General features: G+C 41.9%; 1 protein-coding gene across 1 annotated transcript in view; it reads right to left on the bottom strand.

The window, feature by feature from the left end:
- Positions 1-25,028, bottom strand: part of MMP16 (matrix metallopeptidase 16) — a 153,427-nt gene that overhangs the window by 107,319 nt on the left and 21,080 nt on the right. The window contains exon 5 of the mRNA XM_038745646.1: positions 13,305-13,609. Within this exon, the coding sequence (XP_038601574.1) occupies positions 13,305-13,609 (305 nt within the window). The remainder of the gene's footprint in view (positions 1-13,304; positions 13,610-25,028) is intronic.

Below are 25,028 nucleotides of genomic sequence, written 5' to 3'. Positions count from 1 at the left end.
CTTGTGAGACCCTTGTGGAACAGGGACTGTGTTTGCCCTGATTGTCCTCTAGACTGTAAGCTCCTTAGAGGCAGAACATGTGTTTTCCTACTCTGTTTTATTGCACTCTCCCAAGTGTTTAGTACAGTGCTCTGCACACAGTACAATTGATTGATCTATTGGTGGACTGAATCACATCTATCTCAATGCTTGACTCAAAGTGCTCAAACACAATTATTTACTGTAGTTGAGATACTTCTCAATGAAAGCGCAGAAGTAATTTAGACTCAAATTTTCCATGATTTAATACTAGCCTAGTATAATGCTACATTATAGAAGCAGGGTGGCGTAGTTGTAAGAACATGGGTTTGGGAGTCAGAGGTCATGGGTTCTAATCCTGACTCTTGAACTTGTCTGCTCCACGTAGGACAACTTGATAACCTTGTAATCAATCAATCAGTTATATTTATTGAGAGCTTACTGTGTGCAGAGCACTGTACTAAGCGCTTGGGATGTACAAGTTGGCAACATATAGAGACAGTCCCTACTCAACAGTGGGCTCACAGTCTAGAAGGGGGAGACAGAGAACAAAACCAAACATATTAACAAAACAAAATTAATAGAATAGATATGTACAAGTAAAATAAATAAATAGAGTAATAAATATGTACAAACATATATACATATATACAGGTGCTGTGGGGAAGGCAAAGAGGTAAGACGGGGGGATGGAGAGGGGAACGGGGGGAGAGGAAGGAGGGGCTCAGTCTGGGAAGGCCTCCTGGAAGAGGTGAGCTCTCAGTAGGGCCTTGAAGGGAGGAAGAGAGCTAGCTTGGCGGATGGGCAGAGGGAGGGCATTCCAGGCCCGGGGGATGACGTGGGCCGGAGGTCGACGGCGGGACAGGCGAGAATGAGGCACGGTGAGGAGATTAGCGGCAGAGGAGTGGAGGGTGTGAGCTGGGCTGTAGAAGGAGAGAAGGGAGGTGAGGTAGGAGGGGGCGAGGTGATGGAGAGCCTTGAAGCCGAGGGTGAGGAGTTTCTGCCTGATGCGCAGATTGATTGGTAGCCACTGGAGATTTTTGAGGAGGGGAGTAACATGCCCAGAGCGTTTCTGGACAAAGACAATCCGGCAGCAGCATGAAGTATGGATTGAAGTGGAGAGAGACATGAGGATGGGAGATCAGAGAGAAGGCTGATGCAGTAGTCCAGACGGGATAGGATGAGAGCATGAACGAGCAGGGTAGCGGTTTGGATGGAGAGGAAAGGGCGGATCTTGGCAATGTTGCGGAGCTGAGACCGGCAGGTTTTGGTGACGATTTGGATGTGAGGGGTGAATGAGAGAGTGGAGTCGAGGATGACACCAAGATTGCGGGCTTGTGAGAGGGGAAGGATGGTAGTGCCATCAACAGTGATGGGAAAGTCAGGGAGACGGCAGGGTTTGGGAGGGAAGACAAGGAGTTCAGTCTTGGACATGTTGAGTTTTAGGTGGCGGGCAGACATCCAGATGGAGATGTCCATCCTCCTGAAAGCAGGAGGAGATGTGAGCCTGGAGGGAGGGGGAGAGAGCAGGGGCAGAGATGTAGATTTGGGTGTCATCAGCGTAGAGATGATAGTTGAAGCCGTGGGAGCGAATGAGGTCACCAGGGGAGAGGGTGTAGATCGAGAACTGAAGGGGACCAAGAACTGAACCTTGGGGAACCCCCACAGTAAGGGGATGGGAGGGGGAGGAGGAGCCTGCAAAAGAGACTGAGAATGAGAAGGCCATCATTATCTACCTTGTATCTACCCCAGTGCTTAGAACAGCGCTTAGCACGTAGTAAGCACTTAATACCGTTATTATTATTATTATTATTCACTTTTAATTGTTGCTACATGTTGAAAATAAAATAGCATTTACTTTGGAAATTAATATTCCACAGAACAAAAGAAAGACTCCTTTCTTTGAAGGCCTGAACTTTATTAACCTACATATGAAAGAAGGGGAATAAAAGGATAAACTGAATAGAAGGTTGATGCCAAGAAACATTTCAGAGCAAAAGGCAAACCAATTCCTATCAATTGACTCTCTTTACCCTTCCATAACCACCAGAAAGTTTAATGATGAAGTATATAGTTTTATAAAGTTTTATAGTACATGGTATACAACACGATAATTTTACATCAAGAAGGGCTATTAGGCTTGGTAGAAGTTTCATAATGCAATCTGAAATCAAGTTTTGTTACTGTACCAACTCAAATCCTGCTCCACAATTGCCAACTCTACCACTGAGCAGTAATCAGTCAAACCCAGGTTTCTGAAAGGGTTTGGAAAGTCAGAACTATTCAGACTTAAATCTCCAGTCCCAGCTTGAGGGGAAAAAAAAGTCTTAGAAGTATGTTTCTCTGCCAGCAACTGGATAATTCAACTCAGTCTGTAATATTTTCATTTAGCATTCCACTTTAATTCATTTTCATGTAATTCTTTCTACAATTTGAAGCATTCTTTTCAGATGGCATGCTGAAAATGTCATATTATATATGTGTTCCCAGGGCACTGTTTGGAGACGAACAATTTCTAAGTAATATGGACATCTTGTTTAACTTACTTCCTTACATTTGTCCCAAATCCAATTTTCCCTCTTGTGCCTAGAAACATTGTACTTGCCATGGAAGAGATGACTTATTAGTATGATAAACACTGTCTAGTTCTACTTATTACAACAAATGTTTGTTAATCAACACCATTAGAAAATAATAATCCTTGTAAAAATACTGTGACTTGCTTTTCATTGATTGACTTTTTTCCTGTCTTAACTAAAATCTAATTCACTTTTATGGATTTTGCTTTAACTTCAGGTTTTTCAAAGAGCTCTGTTAAACTCCAACCAAATAGGAAAGTGGATAATAATGTATCAAGGGTTACTGGCACTATAAGATGTTGTTTATCTCTTTTGAGGTAGACAGAATTCAAATTGCCATCATTAGCTGGGCAATATGCTGTAGAAAATGAGGCTGGTACTTATCAAGTGGTTCTTTGATTTGCATTTTTGCTAAATTACCAAGCTTTTTCATTTTCCTAAATGCTCAAACACTGTAGAAAAAGAGACAAGAAAATAATTTAGGTGAGTAATGATTAGAGCATTTGATGGAAGTTTTATAAGATATATCAATCAATCGTATTTATTGAGCGCTTACTGTGTGCAGAGCACTGTACTAAGCGCTTGGGAAGTACAAGTTGGCAACATATAGAGACAGTCCCTACCCAACAGTGGGCTCACAGTCTAAAAGGGGGAGACAGAGAACAAAACCAAACATACTAACAAAATAAAATAAATAGAATAGATATGTACAAGTAAAATAAATAAATAAATAAATAGAGTAATGAATATGTACACACATATATACATATATACAGGTGCTATGGGGAAGGGAAGGAGGTAAGATGGGGGGATGGAGAGGGGGACGAGGGGGAGAGGAAGGAAGGGGCTCAGTCTGGGAAGGCCTCCTGGAAGAGGTGAGCTCTCAGTAGGGCCTTGAAGGGAGGAGGAGAGCTAGCTTGGCGGATGGGCAGAGGAAGGGCATTCCAGACCAGGGGGATGACGTGGGCCGGGGGTCGATGGTGGGACAGGCGAGAACGAGGTACAGTGAGGAGATTAGCAGCAGAGGAGTGGAGGGTGCGGGCTGGGCTGTAGAAGGAGAGAAGGGAGGTGAGGTAGGAGGGGGCGAGGTGATGGACAGCCTTGAAGCCCAGGGTGAGGAGTTTCTGCCTGATGCACAGATTGATTGGTAGCCATTGGAGATTTTTGAGAAGGGGACTAACATGCCCAGAGCGTTTCTGGACAAAGACAATCTGGGCAGCAGCATGAAGCATGGATTGAAGTGGGGAGAGACACGAGGATGGGAGATCAGAGAGAAGGCTGATGCAGTAGTCCAGACAGGATAGGATGAGAGCTTGAACGAGCAGGGTAGCTGTATGGATGGAGAGGAAAGGGCGGATCTCGGCAATGTTGCGGAGCTGAGACCGGCAGGTTTTGGTGACGGTTTGGATGTGAGGGGTGAATGAGAGAGCGGAGTCGAGGATGACACCAAGGTTGTGGCCTTGTGAGACGGGAAGAATGATAGTGCCGTCAACAGAGATGGGAAAGTCAGGGAGAGGGCAGGGTTTGGGAGGGAAGACAAGGAGGTCAGTCTTGGACATGTTGAGTTTTAGGTGGCGGGCAGACATCCAGATGGAGATGTCCCGAAGCCAGGAGGAGATGCAAGCCTGGAGAGAGGGGGAGAGAGCAGGGGCAGAGATGTAGATCTGGGTGTCATCAGCATAGAGATGGTAGTTGAAGCCGTGGGAGTGAACGAGGTCACCAAGGGAGTGCGTGTAGATCGAGAACAGAAGGGGACCAAGGACTGAACCTTGGGGAACCCCCACAGTAAGGGGATGGGAGGGGGAGGAGGAGCCTGCAAAAGAGACTGAGAATGAACGACCGGAGAGATAAGAGGAGGATATATATATGTATATATATGCATATATACATATATAGATGAATAGCTAGACAGGTATAAAGATATAGATATAGATATATACTTAACCTTCCGCTGAAGGCTCCAGCTTTTGTGTTTTAAATTGCACATACAAGAGGTACACCTCAGACTTACAGTGTAAGCGAATACTGGTGAATAGTATAGTCAGAGCTAATTTACGTATAAGGAACAGTGGTAGAAGTCAGGGACTGGTTCTTGAAAAGCAATAATTTTCTTTTAAAATGCCCACAGTCCCTCAGTGGAATGAGCAACACCTGAAGATGCAGAAATAAATATTTTCTGTTTGCTTAATGGCATGATAAACTTAACCTCCTTTTGGGTTTAAGTCCCCCAAATTTCTCTCATTGTGAAATTCTGAAGCACATTTGATACAGAATATAGATACTCATCACTCAACATACACATAATTGAGTTATGCAAGTTTCTGTATCAATCAATCAGTGCTTTGGGATATGCACAATCAATCAACCACTGGCAGTTATTGAGCACTTACTGGGTGCAGAGCACTATCCTAAGCCCTAGGGGGAATACAACAGAGATTGTAGACAAGTTTGCATCAATTTAGAGCAACATTAAAAAATATCAACACAAGTTTCCCTTTGTGCTGAATGGAAAAGTAGTTTTAGGTATGCAATCAATCGCTTAATCAGTCATATTTAGTGAGAGTTTACTTTGTGCAAAGCACTGTGCTAAACACATGGGAGAGAGAGTACAGTATAACAGAGTTGCTAGATACATTACCAGCCCACAATGAGCTTACTGCCTAGAGGGGAAGATAGACATTAATTTAAATAAATGAATTATGGGCCCATATGTAATTGCTTTGGGGCTGAGGGAGGGGTGAATAAAGGAAGCAAATCAGAGTGATGCAGAGTAAGTGGGAAAAGAGGAAATGAGGTCTTAGTCAGGGAAGGCCTCTTGGAAAAGATGTGCCCTCAAAAAGGCTTTGAAGGTGGAGAGAGTAATTGTCTGTCAGCTATGAAGAGGGAAGATGTTCCAGGCCAGAAGCAGGGCATGGGTAAGAGGTCAGGGGTGAGACAGACAAGACTAAGCTGACGATAAAGAGTTTCTGTTTGATGTGGAGGTGGACGGGCAACCACTGGAGCTTCTTGGTGACATGAATTGAACATTTTTGTGAAAAAATAATTAGGGCAGTGGGGTGAAATATGGACTAGAGTGGGGAGAGTCAGGAGGCAGTGAGGTCAGCAAGGAGGCTTATATAGTTATCAAGGTGGGATGGACTAAATGCTAGGATTAAAGTGGTGCCATTTTGGATGGCGAGGAAAGGGCAGATTCGAGTGATGTTGATGTTGAACCTACAGGATTTAATGATAGATTAAATATGTGGGTTGAATGAAAGAGAAAAGTCAAGGGTAACGTCAAGATTACGAGAGCTTGAGAGACAGGAAGAATGGTGGTGCTGAATACATTTATGTGAAAAACAGGGGAAGGACAGGATTTGGGTGGGAAGATCAGAGTTCTGTTTTGGACATGTTAAGTTTTAAGCATAGGCGGAACATCCAAGTAGAGATGTCTTGAAGGCAGAAGGAAATGTGAGATTACAGAGAGGAAGAGATCATCAGCATAGAGGTGGAAGTTGAAGCCATGGGAGTGAATGAGTTTTCCAAGGGAGTTGGCATAGGTGAAGAATAGAAGGGGACTCAGAACTGAGCCTTTACTGACTTCCAAATTTAGAAGATGGAAGGCAGAAGAGGAGCCCGTGAAAGAGACTGAGAGTGAGCAGCCAGAGAGATATGAGGAAACCCAGGAGAGGACAGTGTCAGTCATTAGTAATTCAAAGCCACAGATGTTGTTAAAGAAACTTTTGCTCTTCTAGACTGTAAACTCATCATGGGCAGGGAATTTGTCTGTTATATTGTTGTATTGTACTTCCCCAAATGCTTAGTACAGTGCTCTTCACACAGAAAACACATTAAATATGATTGATTGATTGACTGATTTAGGCTATTTAAAATAAAATGTGTTGAACTGATCCCACTTTAGAATAAAGGCTAAGTTGAATAACTATTTTAAGGCTTTTTAAATGTTAACCGTTTTTCATTTAAAGTTTCAATATTTGCAAGTACCTGGACCTATGAATCAATTTAAAAGTCACTACTATATAACAAATGCATTTTGTTTCAAGAATTGCAAGGTACCAGTAACCTTCCATTTGAAGAGGAAACCTGGACCACATGCATCATTTGCTTAACTACATAACTGTACACAATGGCCGATTGTGTAAAGCAAGGGAATAGTGCTTCTTCTAATTCCACATACTTCACTCTCTGGGAGGACATTAATATTCCCTACTGATTTTAGTAATCCAATAAAGAATCCTCCTATTATAGGCAGAAGTGTAGAAAATGTAGTATCGTTCCTGTTCCCCATTGTAGAGAAGGTAGCTAAGAGAAAAAGAGGCCTTTGATTTTGAGACTGAACAAGGAAAATATGAACCCATCTTGGGGTATGTATTGGCCTGATTAACTTGCATCACCACCCCCCCTCCAGGGTTAGAACAGTGCTTGACCTAGTATAAATACTTAACAGTACAACAATAAAAAAAAATAATAGCAGTAATGATACTAATAAGCAAAATTTCTAAGTTGCAATGACTGGCGAGGTAAACTTCAGAATGTTGTAAGTGAAATGCTACTTATACCTGTGTAGATGCAGACTGAGAGAGTTTGGCACTTCATGTAATAGCATTCTATCAGCTGGGTAAGTACAAACGGAACAATAGGTAAAAGGTATATGTCACCATAAGTAGAGTTTTATTCCACTCCTTAAGGCAATCAATCAATCAATCAATCATGTTTATTTGGCACTTACTGTGAGCAGAGCAATGTACTAAGCACTTGGGAGAGTACAATATAACAGAGTTGGTAGACACACTCCCTGCTTAGTACAGTGTTCTGCACACAGTAAGTGCTCAATAAATACGATTGAATGAATGCTCACAACAAGCTTAAGATCTAGATGGGCAGACATTAATATTAATAAATGAATTACAGATATATACATAAGTGCTGTGAGACTGAGGGAGGGGTGACTAAGGGGAGCAAATCCAAGTGCAAGGGCAATGCAGAAGGGTGTGGCAGAAGAGGAAATGAGGGCTTAAGTCAGGGAAGGCCTCTTGGAGAAGATGCTCCTTCATTAAGTCTTTGAAGGTGGGGAGAGTGATTGTCTGCTGGATATGAAGGAGGAGGGCATTCTAGGCCAGAGGCAGAATGTAAATCAATGAATGACATTAGATAATTGAGTTTAACTAGATTGAAACCCTCTGAACCCACAATCAGAATCATAAACCTCCAGACTGTAAACTCCCTGTGGGCAGAAAACAATTATATTGCACTTTCCCAAATGTTTAGTACAGTGCATTACACAGAGTAAACACTCAAATAACTTTGAGTAAAGCCCAAATATCAATATAATATACATCAGTAATTCCTTATATTTATACACACACACACACACACACACACACACACACACACACACACACAGAGAGATAATCACTATTAGTCTCCCTCCCACCTCTTTTCCCTCCACCGCCCAGCTTCCCAGCATGCTGACTACACTGTACCCTTCTTGGAATTCTTTAATAAACATTTCCAACACTTGCAATTGCTTGTAAAAGTCCACCTAAAGATAACATCAGGAGATGTATTTTGTTCTTCCAAATGGAAACAATTCATTGTTACAGGTGGTCCCTATTTAGAGCCAAACAGCTCTTCCACCCTTGGCATAGTTGAACCACTAACCTCCTCAATTGATAGGCAACTAATTGATTCCAATTACAAGATCTTTTAATGAACTAATAAAGATTAATTAATTCATTCATTCATTCAATCGTATTTATTGAGCGCTTACTGTATGCAGAGCACTGTACTAAGCGCTTGGGAAGTACAAGTTGGCAACACATAGAGACGGTCCCTACCCAACAGAGGGCTCACAGTCTAGAAGGGGGTGACAGACAACAAAACAAAACATATTAACAAAATAAAATAAACAGAATAAATATGAACAAATAAAATAGATAGAGTAATAAATATGCACAAACACATATACATATACACAGGTGCTGTGGGGAGGGGAAGGAGGCAAGGCCGGGGGGAGGGGAAGGAGGGGGAGACGAAGGAGGGGGCTCAGTCCGGGAAGGCCTCCTGGAGAAGGTGAGCTCTCAGTAGGGCTTTGGAGGGAGGAAGAGAGCTAGCTTGGTGGATGTGCGGAGGGAGGGCATTCCAGGCCAGGGGGAGGACGTGGGCCGGGGGTCGACGGAGGGACAGGCAAGAATGAGGCACGGTGAGGAGATTAGCGGCAGAGGAGCGGAGGGTGTGGGCTGGGCTGGAGAAGGAGAGAAGGGAGGTGAGGTAGGAGGGGTGAGGTGATGGAGAGCCTTGAAGCTGAGGGTGAGGAGTTTTGCCTGACCTCAAAAATCTCACTATCACCACCACATTCCAGAACAAAAGGTAAAAATCAGATTTACAGCAATTATTGTGGAATCTCATTGCTCTCTATTGCCACGATTCCAACAGTCAATCAGTCTTACTGTGCGCAGAACACAGTATTAGGCACTTGGGAAAGTACAATATAATAGAGTTGGTTGACGTGATCACCGCCCATGAGGAGATTACAGTCTGTAGGATGAGTTTACAAGATGCTAGTCAGAGTATCCCCTCTCAGGATCGCACCTGGAGTTTCCAGTACTCTACCAGTCTCAGCTAAGGGAGGGAGAGTGAGGCAGAGGCCTAAGCATTCCATTCCTAGCTTGTACAGTAGCTACTGAGTGGAAAGCAATCTGCTACCAGTCAAAACTCACCCATGCTGGGCAGCAGCAGCATGGGAGACAGTCGAGGGTGGAAACTTGAGTTTACTGAGCTGAAGGCGGCAATGGTGAACCACTTCCATATTTTTACCAAGAAAACTCTAAGGATACACTACCAGAATGATTGCAAATGGAGAGTGGGGTGTTCTGGAAGAGATGTGCCCGTAATGTCGCTATGGGTCGGAAGTGACTCGACAGCAAAAGGCAGGACAAGAAAAAAGCCAGAACTGCTACTGAAGAATATAGTCGACCGAAGACTCTTGGAATCGCATGTTTCCAGATTTCATCAGAACACATCAGACATTATCTTTGCAGCCAGAACTCAGATACAATTAAAGTGCAGAGAACCAAATATTTCTACATAGACCTTTCAAATTGAGAATAAGCGTGGCCTAATGGTTAGAGCATTAACCTGGGAGTCTAATCCCGGCTCTGCCACCTGTCTACTGTGTGACCTTGGGAATGTCTCTTCACTTCCCTGTGCCCATTATCTCATCTATAAACCCGGGATCAAGACTGTGAGCCCACTGTGGAACATGGACTGTGTCCAACCTGATCCACCTGCATCCACCCCTGCATTTAGTACAGCGCCCGGAACATAGTAAACACTTAACAAATATCATAAAAAAAATTTGATACCATCTCGAGATCTCTAGATTCTGTAAATTACTTGGCAAATTTGGCTTCCCTGAAAAGTTTGTAAATATTCTAAGAGTGCTGGCTGGCTGGGTCAGAGCTGGGAATGTTTTCTCAACCATTCAACAACTCCAGTGTAGTAAAGCAGAGATGGGTGGTTACACTGTAGGTTCATTGTGGGCAGGGAATATGTCCATTTATTGTTATATTGTACTCTCCCAAGCGCTTAGTCCAACGCTTTGCAAACATGTTTTGTTTTGTTGTCTGTCTCCCCCTTCTAGACTGTGAGCCTGTTGTTGGAAAGGGACCATCTCTGTATGTTACCGACTTGTACTTCCCAAGCACTTAGTATAGTGCTCTGCACACAGTAAGCACTCAATAAATATGATTGAATGAATGAATATAGTAAGTGTTCAATAGATATGATTGAATGAATGAATGACTGAGTCCAGTCCTATTCAACCAATATGGAGGAGGCAACAAGAGACCTGAATGCAGGTTCGATAATAATGATAGCATTTGTTAAACACTTACTATGTGCCAAGCACTGTTCCAAGCACTGGGGTAGATTAATGTGATGAGTGAGTTGAATCAGGCAAGAATTAAATGTTTTTAGTTGACCAATGATCTCAAATGTGCATATTTCAATAGATCTCTAGACAGTAAGGATTTTTTTTAAATGTTGGATTTCTCATATTACAAATGATAAATAGACTTTATATCATGTCCATGTAGCCATATAGCTAGCCAGTCTGGACTCAGAGGACTGCTCAAATGGGCATTTTCTGGGTGTGATTTTTCCTGGGTAGCTTTCAAAATCAATGCAAGTCCACCTATAGATAGGAACATATCCACTAGGAGAACAGAGTGCAGAGTTTATGATGGGCCTTAGGTCACGCTACAATCTATCATAAAGCAGGAAAAAGTGAGGCTCCAGAGATAGAATAATTCATCTGAGGCTTGACATAAAGAACACAAATGCCTTGGTCTTGCTAGTGAAACACTCCTCAACCTAAACAAATCTGAAAATTCTGGACCTATACTTTCTCCTCCAATGGGCAGTCATTTCAATAGCATTTCAAAGTCCTAAAATCACATCAATTAATCGGTAGCATTTACTGAACACTAACTGGGCTAAACACTGGGAGAATACAACAGAGTTGGTAGACTCATTTCCGGCCCACAAGGAGCTTACAGTCTAGAGGAAGAGCCTATCTCCTCTAGGAAGTCTTCCCTGATTCATTTTTCATCTCCCTTTTCCTTCTCACTGTATCACTTCTTAAGTCCTTAGCCTCCAATGATTTATGTACTCACCCCACTCCATCCCTCCATAGCATTTATGTGCATATGCACAGTGGCTTCCCCCACCTGCAGTTTTATTTCAGTATCATTCTTCCTAACTACACGTTAAACTTCTCAAAGGCAAGGATTGTGCCTATTAACTCCACTGCACTCTTCCAAGTGCTTAGTACAGTGCTCTATACATAGCAAGTGATCACTAAATACCATTAATTAATTCTACATCTCTGCCCCTGCTCACTCCCCCTCCCTCCAGGCTCACATCTCCTCCTGCCTTCAGGACATCTCCATCTGGATGTCTGCCCGCCACCTAAAACTCATTTCCACAACTGAACTCCTTGTCTTCCCTCCCAAATCCTGCCCTCTCCCTGACTTTCCCATCACTGTTGGCTGCACTACCATCCTTCCCGTCTCACAAGCCTGCAACCTTGGTGTTATCCTCGACTCCGCTCTCTCATTAACCCCTCACATCCAAGCCATCACCAAAACCTGCCGGTCTCAGCTCCGCAACATTGCCAAGATCCACCCCTTCCTCTCCATCCAAACCGCTACCCTGCTCGTTCAAGCTCTCATCCTATCTCGTCTGGACTACCGCACCAGCCTTCTCTCTGATCTCCCATCCTCGTGTCTCTCCCCACTTCAATCCATACTTCATGCTGCTGCCCGGATTGTCTTTGTCCAGAAATGCTCTGGGCATGTTACTCCCCTCCTCAAAAATCTCCAGTGGCTACCAATCAATCTGCGCATCAGGCAGAAACTCCTCACCCTCGGCTTCAAGGCTCTCCATCACCTCGCCCCCTCCTACCTCACCTCCCTTCTCTCCTTCTACAGCCCAGCCCGCACCCCTCCACTCCTCTGCCACTAATCTCCTCACCATGCCTCGTTCTCGCCTGTCCCGCTGTCGACCCCCGGCTCACGTCATCCCCCTGGCCTGGAATGCTCTCCCTCTGCCCATCCGCCAAGCTAGCTCTCTTCCTCCCTTCAAGGCCCTACTGAGAGCTCACCTCCTACAGGAGGCCTTCCCAGACTGAGCCCCCTCCTTCCTCTCCCCCTCGTCCCCCTCTCATCCCCCCGTCTTACCTCCTTCCCTTCCCCACAGCACCTGTATATATGTATATATGTTTGTACATATTTATTACTCTATTTATTTATTTTACTTATACATATTGATTCTATTTATTTTATTTTGTTAATATGTTTGGTTTTGTTCTCTGCCTCCCCCTTCTAGACTGTGAGCCCACTGTTGGGTAGGGACTGTCTCTATATGTTGCCAACTTATATTTCCCAAGTGCTTAGTACAGTGCTCTGCACACAGTAAGCGTTCAATAAATACGATTGATTGATTGACTGATTGATTAATTGAATGATCATAGACATCCTGAAAGGGTCAAATGTGAACAAGAGGTGCAGAGAAGGAGGTGAATGTGTCTGATCTGAAGGTTTCGGCTATGAATTCAGAAAAAAAAAACATGATGTGGAAAATTTAGCCATTTAGCGAACGTCAGGATGTATTTAGCTACATTACCACAATCAGCAGTTTAGTTCCAACATTGACGCCAACTAGAATAAGTTTTGGCTATTTAGAAAATAGGTGAGTGAATGGGGCTGGCAAAAGACAGCTCCTAACAAGCCTCATCTCTCCTGTCCTACTGCCAAGGGCTGGGGTATGGGTCAGGGAGGATTATACCTCTAGAACAGGATTCTTCTTTCCCAGATAATCTGCAGAACTAGGGGGAGGGGTACACCAGAAAGGAAACATCACACATGCTATTTTTGGACTAGAATCATTCACTAGATCATAATACATATTTTCCAAATTTCACCAGAAGGAATATACGAAATGGAATCACTACTATTTGCAATCCTTAAAATTCCAAAATTTCTTAAAAAGAACCAAGCATTTATTTCAACTCTTTTTAAGCTAATGTAGACTAATGATAAATGTTAAGCTGTTTGGAGTTCAGATATTTGGGGAATCATAAGCAAATATGGAAATTATTACCTGGAACAGATTGTTTTAAATATTTTTAATTAAAACTGTGCTTACCATCGTGATTAGGATTTCCCAAGGTCCAGGGTTCATCTGAGTCAAAGTGAGTATCTCCCCCAATTCCTGGTCCAGGGAAGTAAGCATGTGCCAAAAAACCTCCCTCTCCATCAAAAGGAGAACTATCTCCATGGAAACCAGATGCAAAAATAATAGTTATATCCACGTCCCTTTTGCCGTTTTCCAGTTCACTGTAAGGAACTTCTTCAAATGTGAGAGGTGTTACATTCTGCCACACATCGAAGGCACGGCGAATGGCTTTGCGGGTTTCAGCATCACCTACTTTCGGGGTAACGTTCTTTATGCTGGAATAAAGGACAGAAATGCAGCAATAATTAGAATGGCTTCAGTCACTTTACTTCAATTGCTATTGACATAATCACAACTAACAAGGGTGAAACTGTCTCTTTCAGAAGAATCTTTTCTTTTTTAGGTGGGTAAAGAGGTTGATGCACTGATTTGCTCATTAGAGTTTAGGTCTCTATTCTCAGCATCCCTCTCCCTTGACGTTAGATGTGATCATTTTCTCTGCAAAACACTGAACAATGGGAGAACTAGATCAATCAGCCAACTCACTTCCTTGACCACAATAGAAAATCACCTCTACAAATGACCGAATGCCTCTGAAAGCAAACAGCAGAGCTGTTTCTAGGATGAATGAAATGAAAATGTCTTTGTTGATTTAATTATTTTCAGACTTTCTTGTACCCGCCCAAAACAACACATCGTTATGCTTTTCTTTCTTTCTTTCTGTTTATTCAATAAACCAGCTAAATTTCAACAATTCATCCACTTTATGCTTGTTTTTGATGTTCTTTTATCATCTTATTAAACTGTTAATGCCTTCTTGTCCAATTAAATGGTGTGGGAGAAGAGAGCCGCTTGAAGGTTTTGATGATATTATACTTTTTTCAGACAGGAGAAGGGGAAGCAGTGAAAATAATTTGCTTGCTTAACCATTTTTTTAGAACTATCTCTTAATTACAGCATCAAGAGGATGGAACCACCTGCCTCATTTTATGTTAATTTAGCAATTCTTTATTATCTATTTCCTTTCCCAAATATGGAGACCCCTCTGACTGCAATGCACTTTACTAAGCACTTGGGAGAGTGCAACAGAATCAATCCATCGATCAATCAATCATATTTATTGAGCACTTACTGTTCAGAGCACTGTAATAAGCTCTTGGGAGAGTATGATATAACAATATAAAAGACACATTCCCTGTCCACAATAAGCTTTCAGTCTAGAGGGGGAGACAGACATTAATATGAATAAACTACAAACACATACATAAGTGCTATGGGGCTGAGAGAGGGGATTAATAAAGGGAGCGAGTCGGGGGGGCACAGCAGCGAGTGGGGGAATACAAAAGGAAATCTTAGTTGGGGAAGACCTCTCGGAGGAGAAGTTCCTTCAATAAGACTTAGAAGGTGTTGAGAGTAATTGTCTACCAGATATGAAGAGGGAGGGCGTTCCAGGCCAGAGACAGAACATGGGCGAGAGGTCGGAGGTCAGAAAGATGAGATGAAGGTACAATGAAAAGGTTGGCATTAGAGGCATGAAGTGTGCAGACTGGGTTGTAGTAGGAGAGTAGTGAGGTGTTGTGGGAGGGAGCAAGTTGATTGAGTGTTTTAAAGCAAATGGTAAGGAGTTTCTGTTTGATGTGGAGGTGGATGGGAAACCACTGGAGGTTCTTTAGGAGTGGGAAAACATGGACTGAACATTTTTGTAGAAAAATAATCTGCACAGCAGAGAAGTATGGACAGGACTGGGGAGATACAGGATGCAGGAAGGTCAGCAAGGAGGCTGATACAGTAATCAAGGTGGGATAGGATAAGCAATTGGATTAACATGGAGCATTTAGAATGGAGAGAAAAGGACAGATTTTAGCAATGTCGTTGGGGGGTGCTGAACATATAGGATTTAGTGATGGTTTGAATATATGGGTTGAATGAGAGAGAAGAGTCAAGGTTCATTCATTCAATCATATTTATTGAGTGCTTACTGTATGCACAGCACTGTACTAAGCACTTGAAGGTTAACGCCAAAGTTATAGGCTTGTGAGACAAGAAGGATGGTAGTGCTGTCTACAGTGATGGGGAAACTCAAGAGAAGGACAGGGTTTGAGTGGGAAGTTAAGATGTTCTGTTTTTCACATGTTAAATTAACAGTGACAGCAGGACATCTAAGCAGAAAGGTCTTGAAGGCAGGAGAAAATGCAAGGTTGGAGAGAGAGAGAGAGAGATAAGGGCTATAGATGTAGATTTGAGAATCATCCATATACAGGTGGTAGTTGAAGCCATGTAAGTGAATGCATTCTCCAAGGAAGTGGGTGTAAATGAAAAATAGAAACGGACCCATAACTAAATCTTGAGTTACACCCACAGTTAGGGGGTAGGGGGCAGAGAAGGAGAACATGAAAGAGATTGAGAATGAGTGGCAGGGAGATGAGAGGAGAACCAGGAGAGAACACTGTCAGTGAAGTTGAGGATAGATAAAGTTTCCAGGAGAAGGGGATGGTTGATAGTGTCAAAGACAGTTGAGAGGTTGAGGAGGATTAGGATAGAGTAGAGGCCATTGGATTTGGCAAGAAGAAGATCACCTCTGAGAAGTTGGTTCCTGTGGAGTGAAGGGGATGGAAGACAGATTGGAGGGGGCCAAGGAGAGAATTGGAGAAGAGGAATTTGAGACAGCGGGTGTAGACAACTCTCTCAAGGAGTTTGGAGAGGAATAGTAGAAGGGAGACAGGGCAATAACTGGAGTGAGCTGTGGGGTCAAGGGAAGGTTTTTTTTTAGGACAGGGGAGATATGAGCAAGCCTGAATGCAGTGGGAAGAAGCAATTGGAGAGTGAACAGTTGAATATGGCTGTTAGGGAGGGAAGAAAGGACAGGGTAAGTGTTTTGATAAGGTGTGAAGGAATGGGGTCAGATGTGCAGGTGGAGGGGCAGATTTTGAGAGGAGGTAGGGGGTCTCCTCTAGAGATACTGCTGGGAAGGATGGGAGAGTTGAAGGAGGGAAAGGAAGAGGGAAGGACTGAAGAGGAGCAGGGGAGATTTTAGGGAGATCACTGTTGATAGTTTCAATTTTTTCAATAAAGTAACCAGGTCATTAGCGACAAGGGATGGGGGAGACAAGGGAACATGGGGTTTAAGGAAGGAGTTTAATGACTGGAACAATTTGCAAGGGCAATGGGCATGGGTGTCAGGATGGAGAAATCATTTTGCAAGGCAGAGGAGAGGCAGAGTTAAAGGACACAAAGACAAACTTGAGGTGGTAGAGGTAGGCCTGATATCTAGATTTCCGCCAGCAACGCTCTGAGTCTTGTGCACAACAGTGAAGGACGTGGACTGTGATCCAGAGCAGTGGGTTAGTGGTTTGAGATTGATGAAGGGATAGGGGAATGAGTATGTTGAGTTCAGTAGAGAGGATGGAGCTGAGGGCGTAAATTTGGTCTTCAAAGGAAGATAGTGGGTATGGAGACTCAATGGGGTATGACGACTTGAGAAAATTGGATGATGTCTAAAAACTGGAGGTCTTTGTGGGGGAACAGGACAAATTTGTTCGGAGGAGGTGTGTGAAAGAGAAGGCAGGTGAGGAAGTTGTAGTCAGAGGGATTTCAGAGTTGGTGAGGTTACAGTTTGTACAGCGACTAGAGGAAGAGAAATGTTCCCTACCCACGGGAAGCTTACACTCTAATGGGGGAAACAGACCTAAAAATATTTATAAATAGTGATTATAATAAATGAATGTACAAATGATTATATATGTATTCATACAGAAATGCTGAGGAGGGGTAAAAATAAAATATAAAAGTGCTAGATGTGAATGTTGGTTGATGTGATTTGGGGACTGAAAATTAATCTGTGAAGGCTTGTTGGAAGTGGGATTTTAGGAGGGTTTCAAAATGAGGAAAACTATGGTTTGATAGGGGACCGAGGGAGTTCCAGGATGGGGGAACAGCGGGAGTGAAGGGCTGAGAGGTGGGAAAGGTGAGATGTTCAGTTTGAATGTTACCCTGATAGGAACAAAGATAGAGAACCCACTAGTAGTTGGGGAAGAGAACAGATAAGAGGGAAAAGGCTGCCTTCTGTCAGAAAATGGCTGAAAATACATAGCAGGAAGTACTAGAAGTTTGGGGAGAACTTTTCTTGTGTCCTTTTAAAAAAATAATCTCCACTTCTTTCCAAGGACTTTTATTAATGGCATACTAAAAATGAAATAGACATTCTAAATACATGAACATTCAAGAAAGCCAACTGCACTGACAGAGTCATTGTTGACAGTTCCCTGGACCTCTACAGCCTAAAAAGCCAATAAAATACGGGGAATCATCAGACAGGGGATAAGCATAAGGAAAATAAATATTTATATTATATTATATTATATTATATTATCATATTATATTATATTATATTGAGAAGCAGCGTGGCTCAGTGGAAAGAGCACGGGCTTTGGAGTCAGAGGTCATGGGTTCAAATCCCTGCTTGCCAATTGCCAGCTGTGTGGCTTTGGACAAGTCACTTCACTTCTCTGGGCCTCAGTTCCCTCATCTGTTAAATAGGGATGAAGACTGTGAGCCCCCTGTGGGACAACCTAATCACCTTGCAACCTCCCCAGCACTTAGAACAGTGCTTTGCACACAATAAGCACTTAATAAATGCAATCATTATTATTATTATGATAAACTTCATATCAATCAATTAAACCATCATATTTATTGAGGACATACTGTATGCAGAGCACCATATTAAGCTCTTGGGAAAGTAAAGTATAACAAGGTTGATAGACACATTATATTGTTGGATTGTACTCTCCCAAATGCTTACTTCAGTGCTTGTCACACAGTCAGTGCTCAATAAATACGATTGATTGATCGCTGCCCACAAAGAGTTTACAGACTAGAGAGGGAGGAAGATATTGAAATCAATTACGGATATGTACCTAAGTTCTGGGGGCTGCAGGTGGGGTGAATATCAAGTGCTTAAAGCTTACAAATCCAAGTGCAAGGATGACATGGAAGGGATATATCCAAGTAGAGATCTCCTGAAAGCAGGAGGAAATATGAGACATCATCGAAGGAGAGAGGTCAAGGCTGGAGATGTAGATTTGGGAATCATCTGTGCAGAGTTGATAGTTGAAAACAAGGGAGCAAATGAGTTCGCCAAGGAAGTGGGCATAGATGGAGAAGAGGAGGGGACCCAGAAATGAGCCTGGAGGGATTCGCACAGTTAAGAGGTGGGAGGCAGAGGAGGAATCCGTGAAAGAGACAGAGAATGTGTGGCCAGAGACATAGGAGAACCAGGAGAAGATGGTGCCAACAAAGGCAAAGTTAAATAATGTATCTAGGAGCTGGGAGTGGTCGACGGTGTTGAAGGCAGTTGAAAGAGTGAGGAGGATTAGGATGAAGTAGAGGCCATTGGATTTGGCAAGAAGAACATCGATAAACATTATATAAAACCTTTTTAAACTGACATCTGAAATTCTTCAGCAGGTATTTAAACAAATGAATAAATGTCAAGTGGATAACGTGTTATTAGAAAGAAATATTAGGAGTTTATTAGGAATGTGCCTAATTTGGGTTTGATAGGTTATTGGTCTGGCCCCTAGGGGAACATGTTCTACTTTTAGATTCTCAAATTGCATTAGCAGCTTTCAAACTGGGGCCATGACATAATGCAAGGCCTGGGTTGTTTGTTTGTTTGTTTTGTGGGGGGAGGGTTGGCTTCTCAGGGTAGTGAAGGATTCGCCTTAAAACTAGGATCCCCAGAATCCTCTAGGAGCTCATCTTAGCTAGTCTGGGAACATCTCAGACTTTTATGTACTCTTAGGATCTCAATCTATCAAAGGGCTAATAAAGCCTCTGTCAGGTCAGTAAATTGTTGACTCACCATAAAGACACACACACTGGCCCCCAAGGGGAGAAATGTAGGCTTGTGGAACGAGCAGGGGGCTGGTGTCAGGAGACATGGTTTCTAGTTCCAGCTCTGCCACTGGTAATGTGGCTTTCAGTAAGTCACTTAACATCCTTGAACATGTCTTTCTTATCTGTAAAATAGGGATTAAGAGAACTGTTCTCCTTTTCTCTTAGATAGTCCACACTTTAGGAGACAGGGATGAATTCCAATCTCTGGTCTTGTATCTGCCCCAGCATTTAGCAGAGTGCTTGGCACATAGTAAGCCCTTAAAATATACACCTGCAATCAGTGGTGTTTATTGAGGGCTTACTGTGTGCAAAGCACCGTAATGTGTTTGGAAGAGTACAGTGTGACAGAGTTGGTAGACATGTTCCCTTGCCCACAACTAGTTTACAGTCTAGAGAAGCAACGTGGCATAGTGGATAGAGCAAAGGCCTGGGAGTCGGAAGGTCATGGGTTCTAATCCTGACTCTGCCACTTGTCTGCTCTGTGGCCTTGGGCAAATCACTTAACTTCTCTGTGCCTCAGTTACCTCATCTGTAAAATGGGGGTTAAGACTATGACAGGACAGGCACAGTGTCCAACCCGATTTGCGTGTACCCACCCCAGGCAGCACTTAGCACAGTGTGTGGCACATAGTAAGCACTTGACAAATACCATAATAATAATAATAGTTATTATTATTATTAGAGGGGGAGAATCTACAAGAGGCTTAAAATGTATTTTAAGATAAATATTGCAAGGTGACATGATGTTCTCTACTTCAGATTCATCTGGCAACAGAATAAAAAGTAATGACAATAATTGTGGTTTTTCTTTTTTTTTTTAAATCAAGTTGCTTGTTAAACATTTACTGTTTGCCAGTTATAGTACTAAGTATTAGAGTAGATACAAGATAATCAATTTGGATCCAGTCCCTGTCCCACATGGGGCTCACAGTCTAAGTAAGAGGGAGAATTATTATTATTATTATTATTATTATTACAGATGAGGTAACAGACACAGAGAAGTTAAGTGACTTGCCCAAGGTCATTCAGCTGAAAAGTGGAGGAGGTGGGATTAGAACCCAGATCAATTGGCTCTCAGGCCTGTGTTTTTCCACTAGGTCACACTACTTCTCTAATTTGTTAAATGTTTACTCTGTGTTGAAACCTGTGCTAAAGCAGCATAGCTCAGTCGAAAGAGCACGGGTTTAGGAGCCAGAGATCATGGGTTCTAATCCCGGCTCCGCCACTTATCAGCTGTGTGACTTTGGGCAAGTCACTTAACTTCTCTATGCCTCAGTTACCTCATCTGTAAAATGGGGATTAATACTGTAGGTCCCACGTGGGACAACCTGATCATCTTGTATTCCCCCAGAGCTTAGAACAGTGCTTAGCACATAGTAAGCACTTACCAAATGCCATCATTATTTTTATATATCAAATTCACATTGGAAAATTAATCAATTAACCAATCAAGGGTATCGACTGAGCCTTTACTGTGTTCAGAGCATTTGGGACGCAGAATCGTCTCCTGTCCCACATGATGTTCAGAGTCAAAGGGGAATGGAGACCAGATAGTAAATCCCTAAAGTGAATTCAAACTACCACTGGATTAACACCGATCATTCAGGGACTGTAGGATTGCCAGGGACACCATACACAGGAAATGTTTAACAATCTAGATCTTCTAGCTGAGAGCATGTTTTTTTCATTCCTATCTAACATATAATATTCCATATTTCTGTCTTTCATTTTGATATCATTTGACTTCCTGCTTACCTGCCTCTCTCTTATCTGGTTGCAAGATTTCCTCTCTGCCTGTCTCTTTCTACTCTCTCAATTTTGCCTCTAGATTTCAGTTTGTTGTTCCAGGGTAGTTAACCTGTGGCTTTATTTCCTCTTTTACTCTTCTCCACCCTTCTCTCTGCTCATGTATCCTTCATCTTGTTCTCATTGGTTCTCTTTCTCTGGGTTTTATTCATCTTTCCTTGTTTCTTGACCTTCTCTCCTCTGTTCTTGACCTTCCCAGACTTGCTGTCTCTGTGGCCATATCTTTGACACCACCTTGTTCATTCAGTTGCCTTCCCTCCTCTTCTTTTGGTGGTTCCCTTCTCTATATCTGTATCTCTCTGGTTGGATTTCTCCTGTCCAGTTGCTGTTTAATCTCCAGCTTCTCTCTCTTGAAGCAACCACCCTCACCATGGGTCCCATAGATGAGCCCAAATACACGCATCACATATTCTTTCTAGACCGACACGCAGATGTGTACCCTGATTGTCTAGGCCTGACACTGCCCAATGGAAGGAAAGAAATGCTAGACAACTGCTCATGGACTTGTGAGCTTGGTAATAGCACCACGGTGGGACTTGGAGAGGCTAAAAGTTAGTCATCAAGCATCAAAGTCATAATAATGAACTGGACAAGGGTAAATCACAAGTCCCCATTCAAGAAGTATGTTAATATTCATCAGCCAAAGAATACAGTGTGGTGAATAGCCATGTAAAAACTAGAAGGCAGTCTAGAGAAAACCCAGCAGAAAACAGGATGCAATGTTCAGGGCGGGGGAATTACATCCACAGTCCTGGCTGTTTATTCAGGAAATGTTCGAGTCTATATTTGACACACCAGAGCATCTTATAATACAATTAAAAGAAGACTTGTTGATCAGTTACAGTTAAGCAGAGCTGAATTTGTTCCTTCTTCATGGTCTCTGTTTGCTTTATTGAAATAAGTTGATTGACTCTGGGCAAATATAGACCACATTTTGAAACATACTTCCCCCTTACGCATTCTCCATCAAGACAGTTGATTAGTCTCAGCTTGTCATTTTCAACTTTCATTTTGGGAACATTTTGTTGCTTTAACCTCAAAATCATTCAGAATTTAAATCTGAACTTTCTGGGATCAAGATGACTAGGCCCAAATCCAGATAATTTTTAATTTTTGTCTAAAGACATTAAGCAGCATTTTACTGCCTCTATTAACCAGTTTCCCCTTCAAATATATGTGGTATGTTTCTAATATTTAAAACTAAAGCAGCAAAAATGCATTAAATTAACCTGTATGCATATTTTTGGTCACCTACACATTGGAATTCCACCATCAGTACAATCATCTTTGCCTGGTATGAAAATCTACTGTACGAAGGTATGTATCTAAATAAACCAAATTTTAAAAATACATATTTTTGCTTTATAAACAGCTATTTGAAATCTATCTTATATAATAGAATATTCCACTCAAGATCTTAACCACCTAAGATCTTAACTAGCTATGGTCTAATCTACTTGACTAAGGATTTATATGATAGATATTTATGAAAGATGTGCCAATATTTTGGGTTGGCAGTAAAATGTGAATGAAATAGATGCACATGAAAAAAAGTTCCACTAAGCAACCACATTTCCTAGTTAACAACTAACTTCAGGAGCTAGTAGCAGTAATTAATCACTGAAAATTGATTCTTTTAGAATTATAGCTTAACTAGAATTCATTTTCATTGAGCACTTAATGGGTGCAGAGCACCATATTAAGTGCTTAGTAGAGTAGAATATAATAAGAGTTGGTAGACACATACCCTGCATGCAGCGAGCTTCCATAGAATTATTGCAAATATGATGCAAGGTAATGGAAGCTTTTTGATTTTATTGCATTTGCACAGGGAAATTTTAAATTGCTTGCTTTGAAGGACACCTTCATTCCAATATACTACACCCTGCATTTCAGCATCCTACGATAACCATGGTGATGGAATTTCATCAGGCAGCTTCTAGAGTTAATATTGATCTAGGATGAGGAGGACAAAAAACACCTTTCCACCCATTTGATTCAAGACATTTAATTTGATAAAAAGTAGGTAAAGAATACTTAATTTGTTCTTTGTGCCTAATGACTGCACCATCAGCAACTAGAAAAAAGCTGATAAATTGGTTTTTTTAATGAAATGTGAAAAAGTTCCATAATTAAGCATTTTTCTCAGTTTATGAATCAGTCTGCATTGTATTTAAAACTCTGCCTAACCTTTTAGGAGAAATCTGGGTGGAGTGGTGAAAAAAATCAGTCATTGTACTGGACAGGAAATATGACTACATTTCTTCTCATTCCAGTTACATCCAGAGTACGAATAAAGACCGTAGCATGGAATTTAAATGTTTGTATACTTTTGGGGAAGCCTCCTGACCTATGAGGCTAACAACTTCACATCTCCCAAGCACCTAAGATTTTCAGAGAAGCTTCAATGATTTGTGACAGCAGTTTTAGTTACCCGAACCCTTAGAAATCCTTCACCTGAGTCCCACTTCAAATCCTCCTCTGCACACTGTGGATGATTCAAATGTATAATTCTTTTTTACTTCAATGGTATTGACACTCCCAATCTGCTTTGTAGTCACTGAGAGTAAACTGAAAAATGACTCTTCAATGGAAATAATTTCTCATTAACAATCAGCAAACCTTCCTGCTGCTTGCATGACACGTTCTCACGTTACTCTGATCCAATAGTAGCATTTCTAGGGAGAGACCAGGGTTCCAAGGCTTAGTCTTTAATCTGGGGATCTAGAAGGTGGATCTCTGTTATTTAATATGAAGTGGGATTCCTTTCTCCCCAGTGATCCTGGAACAAAAAGATAAATAAGATGATCCAGCCCTAACACGGGACTTTTAGAGCCCAGCAGGCTTTTAGGAAATGTGAATGCAATTTACTGTACCAGTGGATGAATGGGGGTAAAATGATTAGACTCTGCTTTCCTGAGGTGAGTCACTAAGATCTTCACAACAACTGGAGGGGAGAGGGATTTGAATAGAACGAGCCTTGTCAGGCATGAAAGAACAAAGGAAATTATTGTTGTAATTCATCTTGACAGTCTGATTTGCTTGACATAAGAATATGACCAATGCCATTACTAGGTAAGACCCACCATCCAGAGGCATCAAACCAGTCTCCTCCACTAGCAATAGGAAGTTTGGAAGAAGTGAGAAAAGTTTCCCCTTAACAAATCCATCATAATTCATTCATTCAATCATATTTATTGAGCACTTACTATGTGCAGAGCACTGTACTAAGGCTTTATCACTTCTACCCTCTCTACTTTTCCCTCTAGTAGTTCATTATGGTTGATTCTTAACACATATTTCTGCCAATCCCATTTGAACCTATCAATATGTTTAAGCTGCACAACTCCTTTGGTAACATATGCTCACCATCTGCTGTGTGAAAGTATAAACTATATTCAGGGAGCAGGGAAAGCATAGCCTACATTTTATACCTATTTGGTGGATCCTCAATGGGCTAAAGGGTAGTTTGCAGAAGAGATTGATCATTAATGGATCCATGTCAACCCCAGGATGAAAGTCAATGGTCTAAATGATGTAATGGAAAGTATGTTCATTGGTTTTTTTTAAGGGCACGAAGCTGGAAAGGGTCGGTCAATCAATCGGTGGTATTCACTGAGAATTTACTGTGTGCAGAGCACTATGTAAAGTACTTGGAATAGTACAACAACAGAGTTGGTAGACACAATCCTGCCCGTAAGGAGCTTAAAGTCTAGAGTGGCGCCTTACTATCTACAGATGATCCCCAACACCTTGATATAAATTACACTTATAAGAAAATCAGAAAAAAAAGAATGAAACACTAAATTGCAAAGTAGAATAGGTGTGGAAGAAAAACACATTACCATACAAAATGGGATCTGCAGTTTGAAAGAATTAAAATCACTATAATTACTCATTGTGAAGAAGGAAAGCTGATCGATGCTCCAATACTCATCTCTGAGTGTAATCTAGAAGCTTACAATAAACATGGTAACCAGACATTCTCCA

This window comes from Tachyglossus aculeatus, chromosome 4 (genome assembly GCF_015852505.1).
Source record: "Tachyglossus aculeatus isolate mTacAcu1 chromosome 4, mTacAcu1.pri, whole genome shotgun sequence".
Classification (NCBI taxonomy): domain Eukaryota; kingdom Metazoa; phylum Chordata; class Mammalia; order Monotremata; family Tachyglossidae; genus Tachyglossus; species Tachyglossus aculeatus.
Note: the sequence above shows the minus strand (reverse complement) of the source record. Positions and strands in the feature narration are given on the sequence as shown.